Source organism: Vanderwaltozyma polyspora, genomic scaffold (genome assembly GCF_000150035.1).
Source record: "Vanderwaltozyma polyspora DSM 70294 KpolScaffold1018 genomic scaffold, whole genome shotgun sequence".
Taxonomy (NCBI): Eukaryota; Fungi; Ascomycota; class Saccharomycetes; order Saccharomycetales; family Saccharomycetaceae; genus Vanderwaltozyma; species Vanderwaltozyma polyspora.
In genome coordinates this window covers 121746-136395 of record NW_001834694.1, presented here as the reverse complement: position 1 = coordinate 136395, position 14650 = coordinate 121746, and the positions used below count along the sequence as shown (strand labels likewise).

Below are 14650 nucleotides of genomic sequence, written 5' to 3'. Positions count from 1 at the left end.
ACTAGTCTTATTTTACCTTATTATAATATTATTTTAGATTGTTGGGTACTCTTCCGATTATAGAATTAGAATTTGTATATAAAGGGAATTCAACAGACTTGTTGTTACTGTGATTAGATTTTGACCCATTTTTGGAGCCTTTGCTTATTGAAGTTGATCGTATTAATTTCCTATTCAAAATCCCGATGAATAATAATAATAACAATAACAATAACAACACTAATAATAATAATAGCATTTCGGGAAATACTGGTCCCATGGGTGGTTCGAATGTAAGAAATAATAACGGGAATAATTCTAATTCTAATGGTGGTGGCCAGCCCAATCCTTTTAGTAATATAGGAACACCTTCATTCAGTATGTCACAGATACCACCTCAGATTCTTCAAAATTTAACTCCACATCAATTGCAATTAATCCAACAGAGACATCAACAACTGCTAAGAAGTAGGATACAACAAGCTGAAAGATCGATTATTTCACAAAATCAGCAAAAACAATCTTTCTCAACAACCGCAACAGATGCAACAACAGCTGATGAATCAACAGCAAGGGTCAACTCCACATTCAAATCAGATGCAACAAACTCAAGTTCAGCAACAAAAACATGCAAGTTAGGTTCACAAAGGAAAGATTACCAATGACTATGTTAATAACAGCAATTTCATCTATGGGAACTACTAACTTAAATCAGAAGGATATACAAATACAGCAAAATCAGACTGCAAGAGATATACCTCAGAATATACCTCAGAATACATCTCAATTACCATTCAACCTTCCCCCACAAATTGCACAGTTACCATTGCCTATGCAACAGCAGGTTCTAAATTCATTAAAACAACAGGCCATACAGAAGAACAACCCATCTGTTGTAGCTGCGGTCACCATGGCTCAACAACAATTACAACAACAAATGCAACAGCAAATGTACCTTCAACAGCAGCAAGCACCTCCTCAACAACAGACTCAACAACAACAACAACAACAACAGCCGCAACAACAGCCGCAACAACAGATACAGCCGCAACAGTTCCCACAGGTCAACAAATCAGTCCCTCAATCTCAAACAAAGTCTCAGCCTAAGGCTCATTCAAAATCTCAAAATAAAACTGCCAAAGGTCAAGGAAGAAGTGTTACACAGAAGGCATCTGGACAGAAACAAAATCAAACAGCCCATCAGTACCAAGATAATATTTCAAATTCAACATACCAAAATCCAAATCAATCTCATGTTCCAGGAACAGAAGGGATGAACTCTCATGCGTTAAATGTTTCCAAACAAAAGATTTCTGGTACAGCAGAAAAAGTTCAAGGAATGAATAGTTACGCTAAGCAAAATGACATACTCCTGGATACTACGAAAATGAATTTACCAGAATTTCAAACAATTAAATACAACCCTCCTGAAAAAAATCTTCCTTATCCTACTTATTGGTCAGAAAAGAATCCTACAACGGATACATTTGTATATGAACAAATTATCCAACGTGATAAAACCAATAAAATCGATAAAGCCAAGGAACAGACTGGATATGCACCATTTAGTATTTACGGTTTCAGCAACAAAGAATATCTAGGTAGATTATGGCATAGTTTAAAATACTATCAAGATTTAAAGTCAACAAGAATGAAATCAATTACTAATACAGCCCAAAATCTTCCTAGCGCAAGTATATGGGGAAATGGTTATTCTGGCTATGGAAATGGTATAACAAATACCATGACAAATATATTTTCAGGTGATATGCAATATAATAGGTCAACTATTGACATGGATATGATGGACATATATGAACAAGCTATGAACGAAGCTCATGAGGATCTTGTCCCAATTAGATTAGAATTTGATCAAGAGCGTGATAAGTTTTCTTTGAGAGATACGTTGTTGTGGAATAAAAATGATAGATTAGTTAATGTAGATGATTTTGTGGAGGATATGCTGCGAGATTTCAAATTTGAGGAGCAATTTATTGCACAAGTTTCTGATTCTGTAGCTCAATCCATTAAAGAACAAATAATTGATTGTCAACCTGATCCCTTTATTGAAATTAAGAAAGGTCACTTAGGTGGAGATGATATGCGCATAACCATCAAACTAGACATTGTTATTGGCCAAAGTCAATTAGTTGATCAAATAGAGTGGGACATTTCAAATCCTGAAAATAATCCGGAAGAGTTTGCTGAATGTATGTGTCGTGAGCTAGAGCTTCCCGGAGAATTTGTTACAGCCATAGCACATTCAATTAGAGAACAAGTTCATATTTATCATAAATCTTTAGTACTGCTCGGTTATAAATTTGATGGGTCAAATGTTGATGATGCTGATATTAGGAGTAGACTCCTACCAGTCATTACGCTTGACAATATTTATAGATTGCCTTCAGATAGCAAGGTTTTCACTCCGAACTTAATCCAAATTTCTGCTGCTGAATTAGAAAGGCTTGATAAGGATAAAGATAGAGATTCAAGAAGAAAAAGAAGACAAGGTAGATTTAATAGACGTGGTATCGTAATTTCAGGAAATGTTGCAGGTACACCGTTATCTAGCAGTGCATCTCCATCCACAACAAATACTAATGCTATGGGTTCTAATTCAATAATTGCAGCACAAGTGGGTGAAATATCACTCCCAGATATTGCAGATGTACCAAGAACATTTAGAACACCTGTTCCAAGTACACTGTTACCAGGTGGATTAGATTTAGGACCTTCAGTAGAATCGTACGAACTTAAGACCAGAACAGAATATAAGGCAAGGCCTGACAAACCTAAACCTGAGATGCCAGCGTGCTATATTATCGACCATATACCTGGAAAATCATTATTGTTGTCAATTACCCTTAAAAACTCATCGGAAAAGAAACCAGATGACGCAGTATTACCAATAAAATCTGATTCTAATAATTTGAATGTTCCAAGGGATGAGAATTTAAATTTAACTTCAAACACAAATTCAAATACAAATACAAATTCAAATTCGAATTCGAATTCTGAAATAGTTACCAAAGCTGAACCAACACAAATTCTGGAAGTCAACAACAGCAACAACAGCAACAACAGCAACAACAATAACAACAGCAACAACAACAACAGCAGCAGCAACATCAGCAACAATAACGACAACGACAATAACAACAACAACCCATTGCAATAAATTGAGGGAACCATTAATGTAAAACCATGATTTCTTGTTTAGCCTAACAACTACAACTATCCGCAATATAGCTGCCGCAATGATAATAATTAATTAACTGTGACTATTTGAAATAGAAAATGCATGGAAATGATATGTCTAATTGTACAAGTATATAAATAGAGATTTTTATATATATATATTATATATATTTATGAATGTTATGTAATATTAAACCATCTGTTAAAGCACTTTATCATGTGACTGACTCTTAAGTTCTCCATTTTCTTAGTAAACAATAATCTGGGTTACAGATTCAGGAACGAGGTTGCCTCAATTTCCTTTTTTTATTCTTTTTTTTTACTGGTTTACCTTTAAAAAATAGTATAATACCATTATAATATAGTATATACAATAAAATATTGTATATACTCTTCCTGTAATTTTCCGTCATTTTGAGATCGGGGGTCAGAAACCCGCGCACAAGAGTAGGCGTAGGCAAAACAATGAAATGTGTGTATGTTTCCTTGTATGTTCCGCAAGTTCTGAGTTCTGAGTTCTGAGTTCTGAGTTCTGAGTTCTCAATTTACAATTTACAATTTTCCAAACCACAAGGACAGCTCTCTAGTAAATAATGTGACAGCATGACCAAAGGACATAGATAACCTTTGTATTTCCTCTCTTATTCCTGCCAAGGTAGTATTGTATACCTACAAACAGCTACACTAGTATATTTATATATTTCCGTTTTGTTTTATGTTGCAATAGCTCTTTTGCCTGCACTAGATAGATATTCTCCAAACCCAGCGCAGCCCAAACCAAAGCAAAGCAAACCTTTTACTATTCCTTCACCTTCACTTTCCCCTTCTGTCCTGCCCTGTGCCACATGCCTTGCCCGCGGCACACTGACGGAGAGACACGGTGATGGAATTGGAATTGGAATTGGAATTGGAAATGGAAATGGAAAGAGGATAGGAGAGAAGGAACACAAAACGAGGACGAGGACCAGTTCGAAATGGGAAATAGAGGCACGTACACAATGACTGCCAGTATATGTGTGTGTGTGTGTTGGTGCCAAACCACAGCACAGAATATATCAAATCACTGACTGGAAAAGCAAACCGGGATTCGGTAAGAGGCAAAGCCAAGGGAAGAGAGAGCACCATCACCACCACCATCCATCTTCTTTCGCTTCTTCTCTTCTTTCTTCCTCCCCTTCCCCCCTCTCCACGCACCACCTATACTGATACCGACCCAACAACGTATAACGTAACAAATTACTATTGTCGGATATGTGTGTTTCGAAAGCTGACTAAAAAATTGGACAACAAGAACAAGAACAAGAATTTATTACTTATACAATACTATATTTCAATATTAAACTTTATCAACTTATATAATGTTATATTATATTATATTATATTATATCAATATCACATCAATATTATATCAAATAAAATTAAGTTACTTTGGTACCACTTTATTAAAACCCTCTTCGTATTACTCGCTATACATTGGTTCGAACAGAAACCTGGTTTAGCATTAGACACTATAGATTTTGATTTTGATTTTGATTTTGAATTTGAATTTGATTCCAATTACTGCTTCAAATCATATATTGTTCGACTGTACACTAATCTGAATACTATTTTTTTTACTAGGTCCAAACTGTTGTTGAACATTGATTATTATATTATAGTTTGTAATTACGAATAACAAATTTATAACAGAAGTAACAATAAGAACAACGGCATTAGTAATAAAGTCTCCCTCTTATTCTGCCCTTCTATCTGGTATCCTCTCTCACTCTTTTTTTTAACAAGGTCTAAAGGTGTCAAAGTTTTTGGTTTCCCTCCTACAGTAAGAATTATTCTGCACTATTTTAATAACAATATTACTGGACTCTGCTTTATATATATATAATTATATATATATAGAAGTTTTTTTTTGAAGATTAAAAAAAAGATGAATACGTTTGCCAGTTCCAGTGCTGATCTACAAAATACAACCACCGAAAGAATTGATCTTGATCTTGATCGTGATCATTCATCTCTTTCAAATTTTAATGAATCTGCCCCATTCCTACCTAGTTGCAATATCAATAATGGAAATAATAGCATAAATTTCGATTTAGAAAATAATAATACTAATAGCGATAACACTGGCATTGATAATACTAGAAATCATGATATAGATGCCCAATCAAATAGTAATTTAATTTCACAAGATAATAGCAATATTAATGATATTGAAAATGGCACCAACATTAATAACAATAATAATGATAACGATAACGATAGTAACAATAATGGAACAATCAATAATTTACGCAGTAGGATGAACAGACAAATAAGTTCAATAGGAAGACATTTCAATATCCTTGATCGATTATTTAATAAGAGAACCATTGAAACTTCCCAACATGGTGCTAGCTATGATGGTGTATTTAGTAATTTAACTGCAAAACCAAATGGTTTGGGCAATGAACCTGCAGAAGAAGACATACCTCCAACTTATGAATCTGCTGCAAATGATATGGTCCCTTCTTATTATGGTGTACATACTGAAGGTTCAGCAATGTATTACGACGAAATCTGTATTGAAGGTTTACCTGTAGGAAATGTTGCAAATTTAATTTGGAATATCGTTGTAAGTACAAGTTTCCAATTTATTGGATTTTTAATTACTTATGTTCTACATACTTCTCATGCAGCAAAACAAGGTTCAAGGTTTGGTTTAGGTTTGACATTCATTGGTTATTGTTACTCAATGTTACCAAATGATGTAACTTCAAAAGTTGGTAAAGATAAATCAATCGATAGAATTCAAGTAGAAGATCCGAACGAGTTTGATAATCTACAAATAAACCCACAAACTGCCCAAATTGATAATTTTAAATCCAACCTAAGTCACGGGTGGAAGAGGAAAAGAAGAAAATACCATTTTTAGGTATCGTGGTGGGTTAATTGGGGTTATACATATCAATTAAAAGTATTTTGGATTATGTCAAAGTAAAGAGAATGGAAAATAAATACTTAGCACAAAGTCAATCGTGATTTTGAATAGGGTGGTAAATTTAAATCCGAAAAATAAAAAATTATCATAGTATATTACTATTTTTTTGCATTTTAGATTATCAAAATTCATATTGAGGAATCTACAACTTTATAAAGAAATTGTAGAATAATGAAAATAATCATAATTTTTTATCTACAAAATCTAGACGTATGACATTGAACATCAAATGATGGACGGGTTATACATTTCATCAAATGAAATTTTTAGCATCGAAAGGTAATCTCTGATACCTTAGTGGTATTCGTCTAATTACTGGGTATATTACATTTCCTTTTTTTTAAAATTATATCATACGTACTTACATATACACATATACATACACATTTACGTACATACGTACATACCTAAATTAAAATACAATCAATGTGAATGTATCTCTTTAATTTGCTTGATTTTTATAATCAATAGAAATTAAAATTTACATCAAATTAGTAATCTATATTTTTACACTGAATATGGTCTATAAATTAATAAAGTTTATTCACAGATAATACTACCATTTTTTGACCAGATTAATGATTTAGAATATCAAAAGGAAGCCAAATAACTCGAATAATTTAGAAGAATTTCGAAAAATTAATTATCAAAAATTATAATTAACTTGAATATGATGATATATCGATATTCTTATCTAAACTGTGAGTAGTATCTTTCTTCAGAAAATCTTTTTTCTACCATATCCAAGGCTTCCTTAGAATATACTTCTATTAATTTTTCATTACCATTCAAAACCCTTTTTTCATGCTCTTGTTGTTCTTCTTTAGTCATCAATACAACATTTTGTAATGAAACTGGTTGTTCTGGATCCCACTTTGATAAAGTTAAACGGGTCGAGAAGCCACTGATTGGAGACTTACCTCTAAATACTTCTTCCACAATGTATGGAACTTCTCTTAATGCAATTGGAACACGTTGATCAGGCATATTAATTCTAGTCATTTGACCAGCTAGAGTTTGATAAATACCATCGTAAATTTTAATTCTATTTTTACCCTCAATTGGTTCCATTGGATAACCTGAAACTTTTGTTAAAACCCATGTTGCTATAGTTAAACCAAATATACCAGGCATAGTACCTAATACCGGCAAAATTCTTACACGGAAGTCCTTTAATACACTTAATTCATCAACTTTACCCTTCTCATATTCATTATCAGGAAGTGGTAATAATTTTGCCTTTCTTGGGTCTGGTTTTTCAGCACTGAAGACAACTGGTATACCTGTATTTATTCCTCTTTTCTTTAATCTTCTTCTAACGGAACGAGCCAATGGATCTTCTTCTGTAACAGTAATATCAGCTACATTCATTCTCGTTGGATCACTTTTTGTAGATGCACCACCAGATGAAATCATTTCAATTTTATTGATATATAGATATTCTAATAAATCAACCTTTGTATCAATATTATCAATACAATCAATTACAATTGTAGGTCTACCATTTGAGAATATCAATCTTTCTGCATTTTCTAAAGTCCATAATTCATTAATGGCATCAATTTCACACCAAGGAGCAATTTCTAATAAATGATTTTTCAAACAATTTACCTTTGGTGTACCCACATCCTTTAAATTTGCACAACTATGTCTGTTTAAAGAGCTTAAAGAGACTTGATCAAAATCTATCACTCTAATTTTTTGGCAACCAGAACGAACTAGCATTGTGACAACCCAAGAACCAACACCACCAGCACCTACGACAACGATGTATTGATCTTTTAATTTTTGCATACCTTCTTCACCTAAGAAAGCGTAGTTACGAGCCAATTGTTCACGAAACAAATCATCATCATAAGATTTTTTAGTACCGTTAGTCAATTTTTTGACGTTAGTGCTAGCATTATTTGAATTTAATTTAAGATAATTCCATGCTAATTCGATACCTTTTGTAAAAGCTATTGATAAAATAGCTGTGGCAGAGATAATTTTCCATGTATCTTTTGACATCGCTATTATCAATAGAATGTAAGCTTTCCAAAGTTAGCAATTCCTTTATTCGAGATATCTCTCTGTATATATTTGATATGTATATAAATATATCACGAGTACAAATACAAATACAAGTACAAACACAATTACAGGCACAAGCATAAGAATGTGTTCATTACTGAATATATAATCTAATCATTTAATATTGTATATGTGATTATTTGATTCAGCTCAGCTAGCTCATCGCATTAGTAAAATTTTCATAAATTTTTCAAAAACTTCTTAACCATAATTTAAACAAAAAAAAATTAAAAAAAGAAAAGTTAAAAATAAAAAAGAAAGTTGGTATTATCATTTTTTTGTCACTCCTCTGCTCTGGTTTATATGCCAGAAACAATAGATAGTCTCTTCAAAATGTGAAAACTAATAAGAATGCCAAGCCAAAGAGAAGAGAGGCCAAAAAACAAAAAAGAAAAGAGAAAGAGAAAGAGAAAGAAAGAAATTCTTACCAGTAAACGTAGATCCAATTCTCACAGGCTGTATGACGACGGTAACCCTTAACACATATCGTTGATATCTTGTCAGAAAGATATAACAGCTGAGATTTGCAACCTTCAGGTATGCATACGTACGTACATACATAAATATCTATATCTATATTGATATCCCTATAATAAAAACAGAATAAGGTAACATATGAAAAAAGTAGTGATACAACGTTGATTACTCACCTAATGAGTCTTAAAATTATTAAAGTAAAATATATTATAATATAAGGTGATACAATACAATATATTAATTAGCCTTGTATTTTGAGTCAGATTGTACCATTCCATCCGTTTAACGTTTTGGAGAGGTGTCGGGAGATCCGTTAACTGAATTGGGTGACTTGACCTCTACACCTTCCCTAATATGTTCAATAGGAGATCAAATTTGTAAAACAAGAAGTAAAAAAGCAAAACACATAAAAAAATAAAATGCTAAATGCAAATTTTATCATTGTAACTTTGAATTAGGGATAACTGGGTGATATTTGTGTCATTTGTTAAGTTCACTGGTTCGATCTCTTTCTCCCTCTATTATTTTTTTCTTTCCCTGCCCGTTCGTTCTTGTTCAAAGAGGGTCAGTTTTTGGGTCAATTTCAATGGAAACAATGGAAACTTCCCGGTACCGGTCATTCGCGGAAAAACTTCATTGGATCAAGTTGGCTAAATTAATTCGATATGGTATATTCCAAAAGAAGTAATAAAGCGGAAAGATTCGGAAAAGGGGGATTACAAACAGCTGCTATACAGATATGAATAAAAAAAGATTGTTTGTTTTCTTGAATGAGTTAAGGTATATACAACAATGGTAGAATGTTCCACCACAACAAGTGAAATGCGTACCTACTACTTTTTTGTCATCACATGACTTTTTTCGACCTCTTTTGCGGTCCATCAGAAGCTAGTTACAGACAAATCCCGCAGCTTCCTTGGTGCACGACCGGGCGGACAACTTTCTCAAAAAGGACATTTACTATGAGGGCATGTTTTTGACCTTGCTGCCCATCCATGCCTAGTTTGAAGTGTCTCTTCTCTATTTGTATATATGCCATGCACACTTGCATATATGCGTCCGTGGTAGACATTTTACTCCGTCGGATTAATCCCTGTGATTTCCCAATCGGGTATTTGACATATATCTAGATTTTCCTAAATATTCCGAGAGACTTTTTCATGGAAAACGCAAAAACTGGAAATAAAAAAAGCAAGTAATTAAAGAGCCTAAGTTTTGTGTTATCTTCCATTATTTAGTTTAGTAGTCTATATGGGAATCTCTACTCTGGTTCCGGCAACTTGCCCAAGGCAACATAACATGATGAAATGAACTCTGTCGGTGTTGGTCGGAAGAGAAACCAAAACTTTCTTTAACCTAACTACCCGTTAACGCTAATACCTTTAATCAAAGAAGCTTAGCAACAACAACCAGAGCCAAACCATAACATTTCTTGAGAACTCTACTACAACACAACACAACGCAACTTGTCTTTTTTATTTAACTCTTTATTTTTTTGGGACAAGTTTGATTCTAGTCCATTCAAATTAGTTCTTGCCTTCAACCTTCAACTAACTAGAGACCAAGAAATGATGAAATTCAGCAATAATTACTTGTTCTTCCGATCCTTTTTCTATATCGTCTACTAGCTGTTGTTTTACTGATTTTTATGCGTTGAATGAACTTCAAAGTATAAACCTGTCGTTCTTCACTTTAACGTAACAGAAATTGTTTTTGTTATGTTCTCTATGCAAGAATTGACTAATAAAAAATATTACAAAATAACTGTATTTTACGTATATTTATATATACCTCATCGCCAACTATTATTAACTGATTGATTTATTGCTTGATCGATTGCTGGCTTGTCCCTGTCTTGTATATTTTCCTCCATTCACCTAAGAACTACAATCCCAGTGGTTCTTATGAAATATGTAGATAGAATAGATCAATGGCAGGATTTCTTGTTCACAGAGGTCTATACATACATGAATACAGAGAGAGAGAGAGAGAGAGAGATTCTGATTGTGTGTCCGTGTACTTCCACTATTCAAATGTTTCCATCTTTTCATCATTCCAAATTTCCCTCTGAATATCTTCCTTTTTCGCTTTTGATCTCTGACTCATTCACCTTTTGGCAGAGTTATCAATATTTTTTTTTCACATCTCTTTCTGTTCTTGTGCTTGTGCTTGTGCTTGTTCTTGTGCTTGTTCTTGTTCTCGTCCTCATCCTTTTGTTATTTCTTTTCAGACAGTCTCTTCATCATTTTCATCTTCAGCGTTAAAATATATTCATTATTTGAAATGTTATATATTATATGCTATCGGCTAAGCTTGGTGTTCTTGCTGCAGTTTTGACTAATAGGTTGTAGAAGAAATCGATGATGCATATTTTAATCAAACAGACCCTCCACAGTATAATTTACTATCGGTTTTATAGTCTCTTATTCCTATTTTGAATTGGGTTAGGTTGGATTAATTTTTTTTTTTTATCAAATTTCTATTTTACTTGATAATTTTCATTAAACCTCACTCTAATTATTCATTCGATTTGTATATAAGGACTGCATATCATATCTAATTATTCCTTATTGACTAGCTCCTTGATCAATCCTTGTTTATCAAATCTTGTTCTCTTGATTAATATTTTTTTTATTTTTATTTTTATTTTTATTTTGGAACATTCTGTCCCATCTCATCTCATCGAATCCAAGATCTTTCGTAGATTATAGTCATCGTCGAAATAGTCATATTTCTGTCTATATATTAAAATTTAAGGGAACACATACAATCTTCAGTCGGCTTCACAATTATACCTTCACCGGCAAGTATAAACTATAAATTATTAATAAAAATGCTTAGTTCAAATTCAACTCTGATGATGAAAAGAATTAAATTCAAAAATATCCGCTGTTTTAATTCAATTACAAATAAAAATAATGCATCCACTCTAAGAGATTCAAAATTTAACCATACTCATAACCAGGACCAATCAAAAGATTTTACAAATTTAGGTTCAAAACCAAAATCAATCTTCGATGAATCAAATAATTATTTACAAAATGAAAAGAATAAAAAAAGTTCATCACCAAATCTATTGGTAAATGGCCCAATCGAATGTAATTTAACGGGAATAAATTTATTAAACTCGCCATTATTTAATAAAGGTACTGCTTTTACTGAAGAAGAAAGAGAAAAATTCGAGATTTCTGGTTTATTACCACCTCAAGTTAATACTTTAGATGATCAATTGGATAGAACGTATAAACAATTACAAAAATTAAGTTCACCAATTGAAAAAAATGATTTCATGACAACTTTAAGAACTGAAAATTCTGTTCTTTATTATGCAATGATTAAAAAACATGTAAGAGAATTAATACCAATTGTTTATACACCTACTGAAGGTGACGCTATATCATCTTATTCTCATAGATTAAGAAAATCTGAAGGTTTATTCCTAGATATCACTGATCCTGACAGCATTGATAAAAGATTAGCTAATTACGGTAATGCTGAGGATTTAGATTATATCGTTGTTTCTGATTCTGAAGGTATCTTAGGTATCGGTGACCAAGGTGTTGGTGGTGTTCGTATTGCAATTTCAAAATTAGCTTTAATGACTTTATGTGGTGGTGTTCATCCTGGAAGAGTGTTGCCTATTTGCTTAGATGTAGGTACAAATAATAAAGAATTAGCCCGTGATGAACTATATACTGGTAACAGATTCTCAAGAGTTAGAGGTAAAGAGTATGATAATTTTGTAGATAAATTTATTAGAGCTGTAAAAAAAAGATTCCCGAAGGCAATTTTACATTTTGAAGACTTTGGTGTCACTAATGCTAGAAGATTATTAGAACGTTACCGTAATGAATTACCATGCTTTAATGATGACATTCAAGGAACTGGCGCTGTCGTAATGGCGTCATTATCTGCCGCACTGAAACATACAAAAAGAGATTTAAAAGATGCAAAGATTATTATCTATGGTGCAGGTTCTGCCGGTGTAGGGATTGCTGATCAAATTGTAAACCATATGTGTACACATGGGTTATCCATTGATGAAGCCAGATCAAAAATCTATCTAATTAATAGAAACGGCTTAATATTGAAATCCCATTATGATTCACTATATGAAGCTCAACGTAAATTTGTTAAATTAGATGAAGACTGGGAAGGTGTCGATACCAAACAATTATTAAATATTGTGAATAAAGTTAAACCAACCTGTTTAATCGGCTGTTCTACACAAGCAGGTGCATTTAGCGAACAGATTGTTAAAGAAATGCACAAATATAATAGTAGACCAATTATTTTCCCATTGTCAAACCCAACCAGACTCCATGAAGCTGTTCCAGAAGATCTAATGAAATGGACAAATAATGATGCGTTAGTTGCTACTGGTTCACCATTCAAACCAGTAAATGGCTACCGTATCTCTGAAAATAACAATTGTTTCTCATTTCCAGGTATTGGTTTAGGTTCAATGTTGGCTCGCGCAACTGTTATATCTGATACCATGATCTCAGCAGCAGTTGATGAATTAGCGTCTTTATCTCCATTGGAAGAAAATGATTCTAAGCCAGGTCTACTACCACCATTGGAAAGCATAACAGAAACATCAGCCAGAGTTGCCACTGCTGTCCTACTACAATCAATAAAAGAAGGCTCTGCTCGTATCGAACTTGAAGGTACTGAAATACCTAGAGATTTTGATGACTGTTTAGAATGGGTTAAATCTCAAATGTGGAAACCAGTCTACAGAGATATGGTCAGAGTATAGTTTAGAGGATAAAAATAAAAACTAAGTTTCTCGAAATAAATACTTCAATTGATCAAAAATAAAAAATATTCTATCATCCTTTTTTTCTTGCAAATGACCGCCAGTAGTTTCATAATTTTTCACTAAAATATCTAATATATCTTATAGAGTAAATAATTAATTTAATTAAATCATATCGTGATTTTTTAAAATGTTTTTTAAAGACTATCCAATATTAACAATAAATCAATAAGGTAGCAAGTATATCATAGATCCATACATGATCATACTAGTATTATTGATAAAACATTGTAACATATATTGTACTTGTTTCTTGAGTAGAATGTTATGAGGTGGAAAAAATAGAAATATTTTTTGCTTCATTTAGAAGGTATCAATCCAATAGATAAAATAAATACTCGGTATTGAACTGAGTTCTTCTATGATTTTACTTGTTCCTAATGTAAATTTGTTAAAATATGTTCAGTCCAGTTTGAAGCAACTGTTGTCTTTCATATTAGCTAAAAATCATTAAAGTCTGACCAATGAAAAAAAAACAATACTTATTTGAAATAAACTGTGACAGGATCTCTCCCATCTAAAAGAACTTTAACAATCGTTGTTATAGGAATTGTTAATTCAGTGGTCTTTAATATAATTTCCAACACTTGTCAAAAATATTAATAATTAATTTTTATAAATTGTTATCGCAATAATTTATTAGAATATTGAAAATGAAAAAAGACATGGTTTTATAAGCAACGAAAATTTCTTTTCAATCATATAATAAAAATTAATAAAACACCATAGGGTCTCTATCATATCAGAATAACCATTTAGGTTATTACTGGTAAAGTAATTGCATTATTTTTTCTTCTTCTATTGATATAAAAGTTATATCTTTGAAATTATTTTTATTCCAATAAAGCAACAGAGAGTTTTTAACTCACTTTACTGTAGTTCAAATTTATCTTATATCCATAATGAAAAAATCTAGAGCATATTACAGTTCCAATGTTGAATTAGGACTAGATGACATATGATCAACCAGAATAGTGATGGTGATTCTAGATATCATATCAAAGTTATTTTTTTTGTACTAACACAATACAATCACATTAAAACTGGGAGAATAAAACTTCAAAAATAAAAATACTGTTAATGAAAAAAAAAACACGTCAAATGAGCAACTAGTAATTATAGAGCAG

General features: G+C 32.3%; 4 protein-coding genes and 1 further gene across 4 annotated transcripts, besides 2 other annotated features; 4 read left to right on the top strand and 1 right to left on the bottom strand.

The window, feature by feature from the left end:
• The first annotated feature begins 185 nt into the window (after window positions 1-185).
• Window positions 186-641: a sequence feature (similar to hypothetical protein; correction of possible frameshift sequencing error~similar to Saccharomyces cerevisiae SNF5 (YBR289W)).
• Window positions 186-3157, top strand: Kpol_1018p41 (the record flags this gene model as incomplete).
• Window positions 644-3157: a sequence feature (similar to hypothetical protein; correction of possible frameshift sequencing error~similar to Saccharomyces cerevisiae SNF5 (YBR289W)).
• A 1032-nt stretch (window positions 3158-4189) lies between these two features.
• Window positions 4190-4852, top strand: Kpol_1018p40 (uncharacterized protein; the record flags this gene model as incomplete). The annotated part of the gene is made up of 1 exon (XM_001647318.1): window positions 4190-4852. The coding sequence occupies one exon, from the start codon at window positions 4190-4192 to the stop codon at window positions 4850-4852; it is 663 nt and encodes a 220-aa protein (XP_001647368.1).
• A 249-nt stretch (window positions 4853-5101) lies between these two features.
• On the top strand, window positions 5102-6085 carry BSD2 (Bsd2p; the record flags this gene model as incomplete). Its single annotated transcript, XM_001647317.1, has 1 exon — window positions 5102-6085. One exon carries the CDS (start codon window positions 5102-5104, stop codon window positions 6083-6085), a length of 984 nt encoding a protein of 327 aa, XP_001647367.1.
• Window positions 6086-6841: 756 nt separating this feature from the next.
• Window positions 6842-8161, bottom strand: TCD1 (tRNA threonylcarbamoyladenosine dehydratase; the record flags this gene model as incomplete). Its single annotated transcript, XM_001647316.1, has 1 exon — window positions 6842-8161. The coding sequence occupies one exon, from the start codon at window positions 8159-8161 to the stop codon at window positions 6842-6844; it is 1320 nt and encodes a 439-aa protein (XP_001647366.1).
• A 3373-nt stretch (window positions 8162-11534) lies between these two features.
• On the top strand, window positions 11535-13463 carry Kpol_1018p36 (NAD-dependent malic enzyme; the record flags this gene model as incomplete). Its single annotated transcript, XM_001647315.1, has 1 exon — window positions 11535-13463. The coding sequence occupies one exon, from the start codon at window positions 11535-11537 to the stop codon at window positions 13461-13463; it is 1929 nt and encodes a 642-aa protein (XP_001647365.1).
• Between the last annotated feature and the right edge of the window lie 1187 nt (window positions 13464-14650).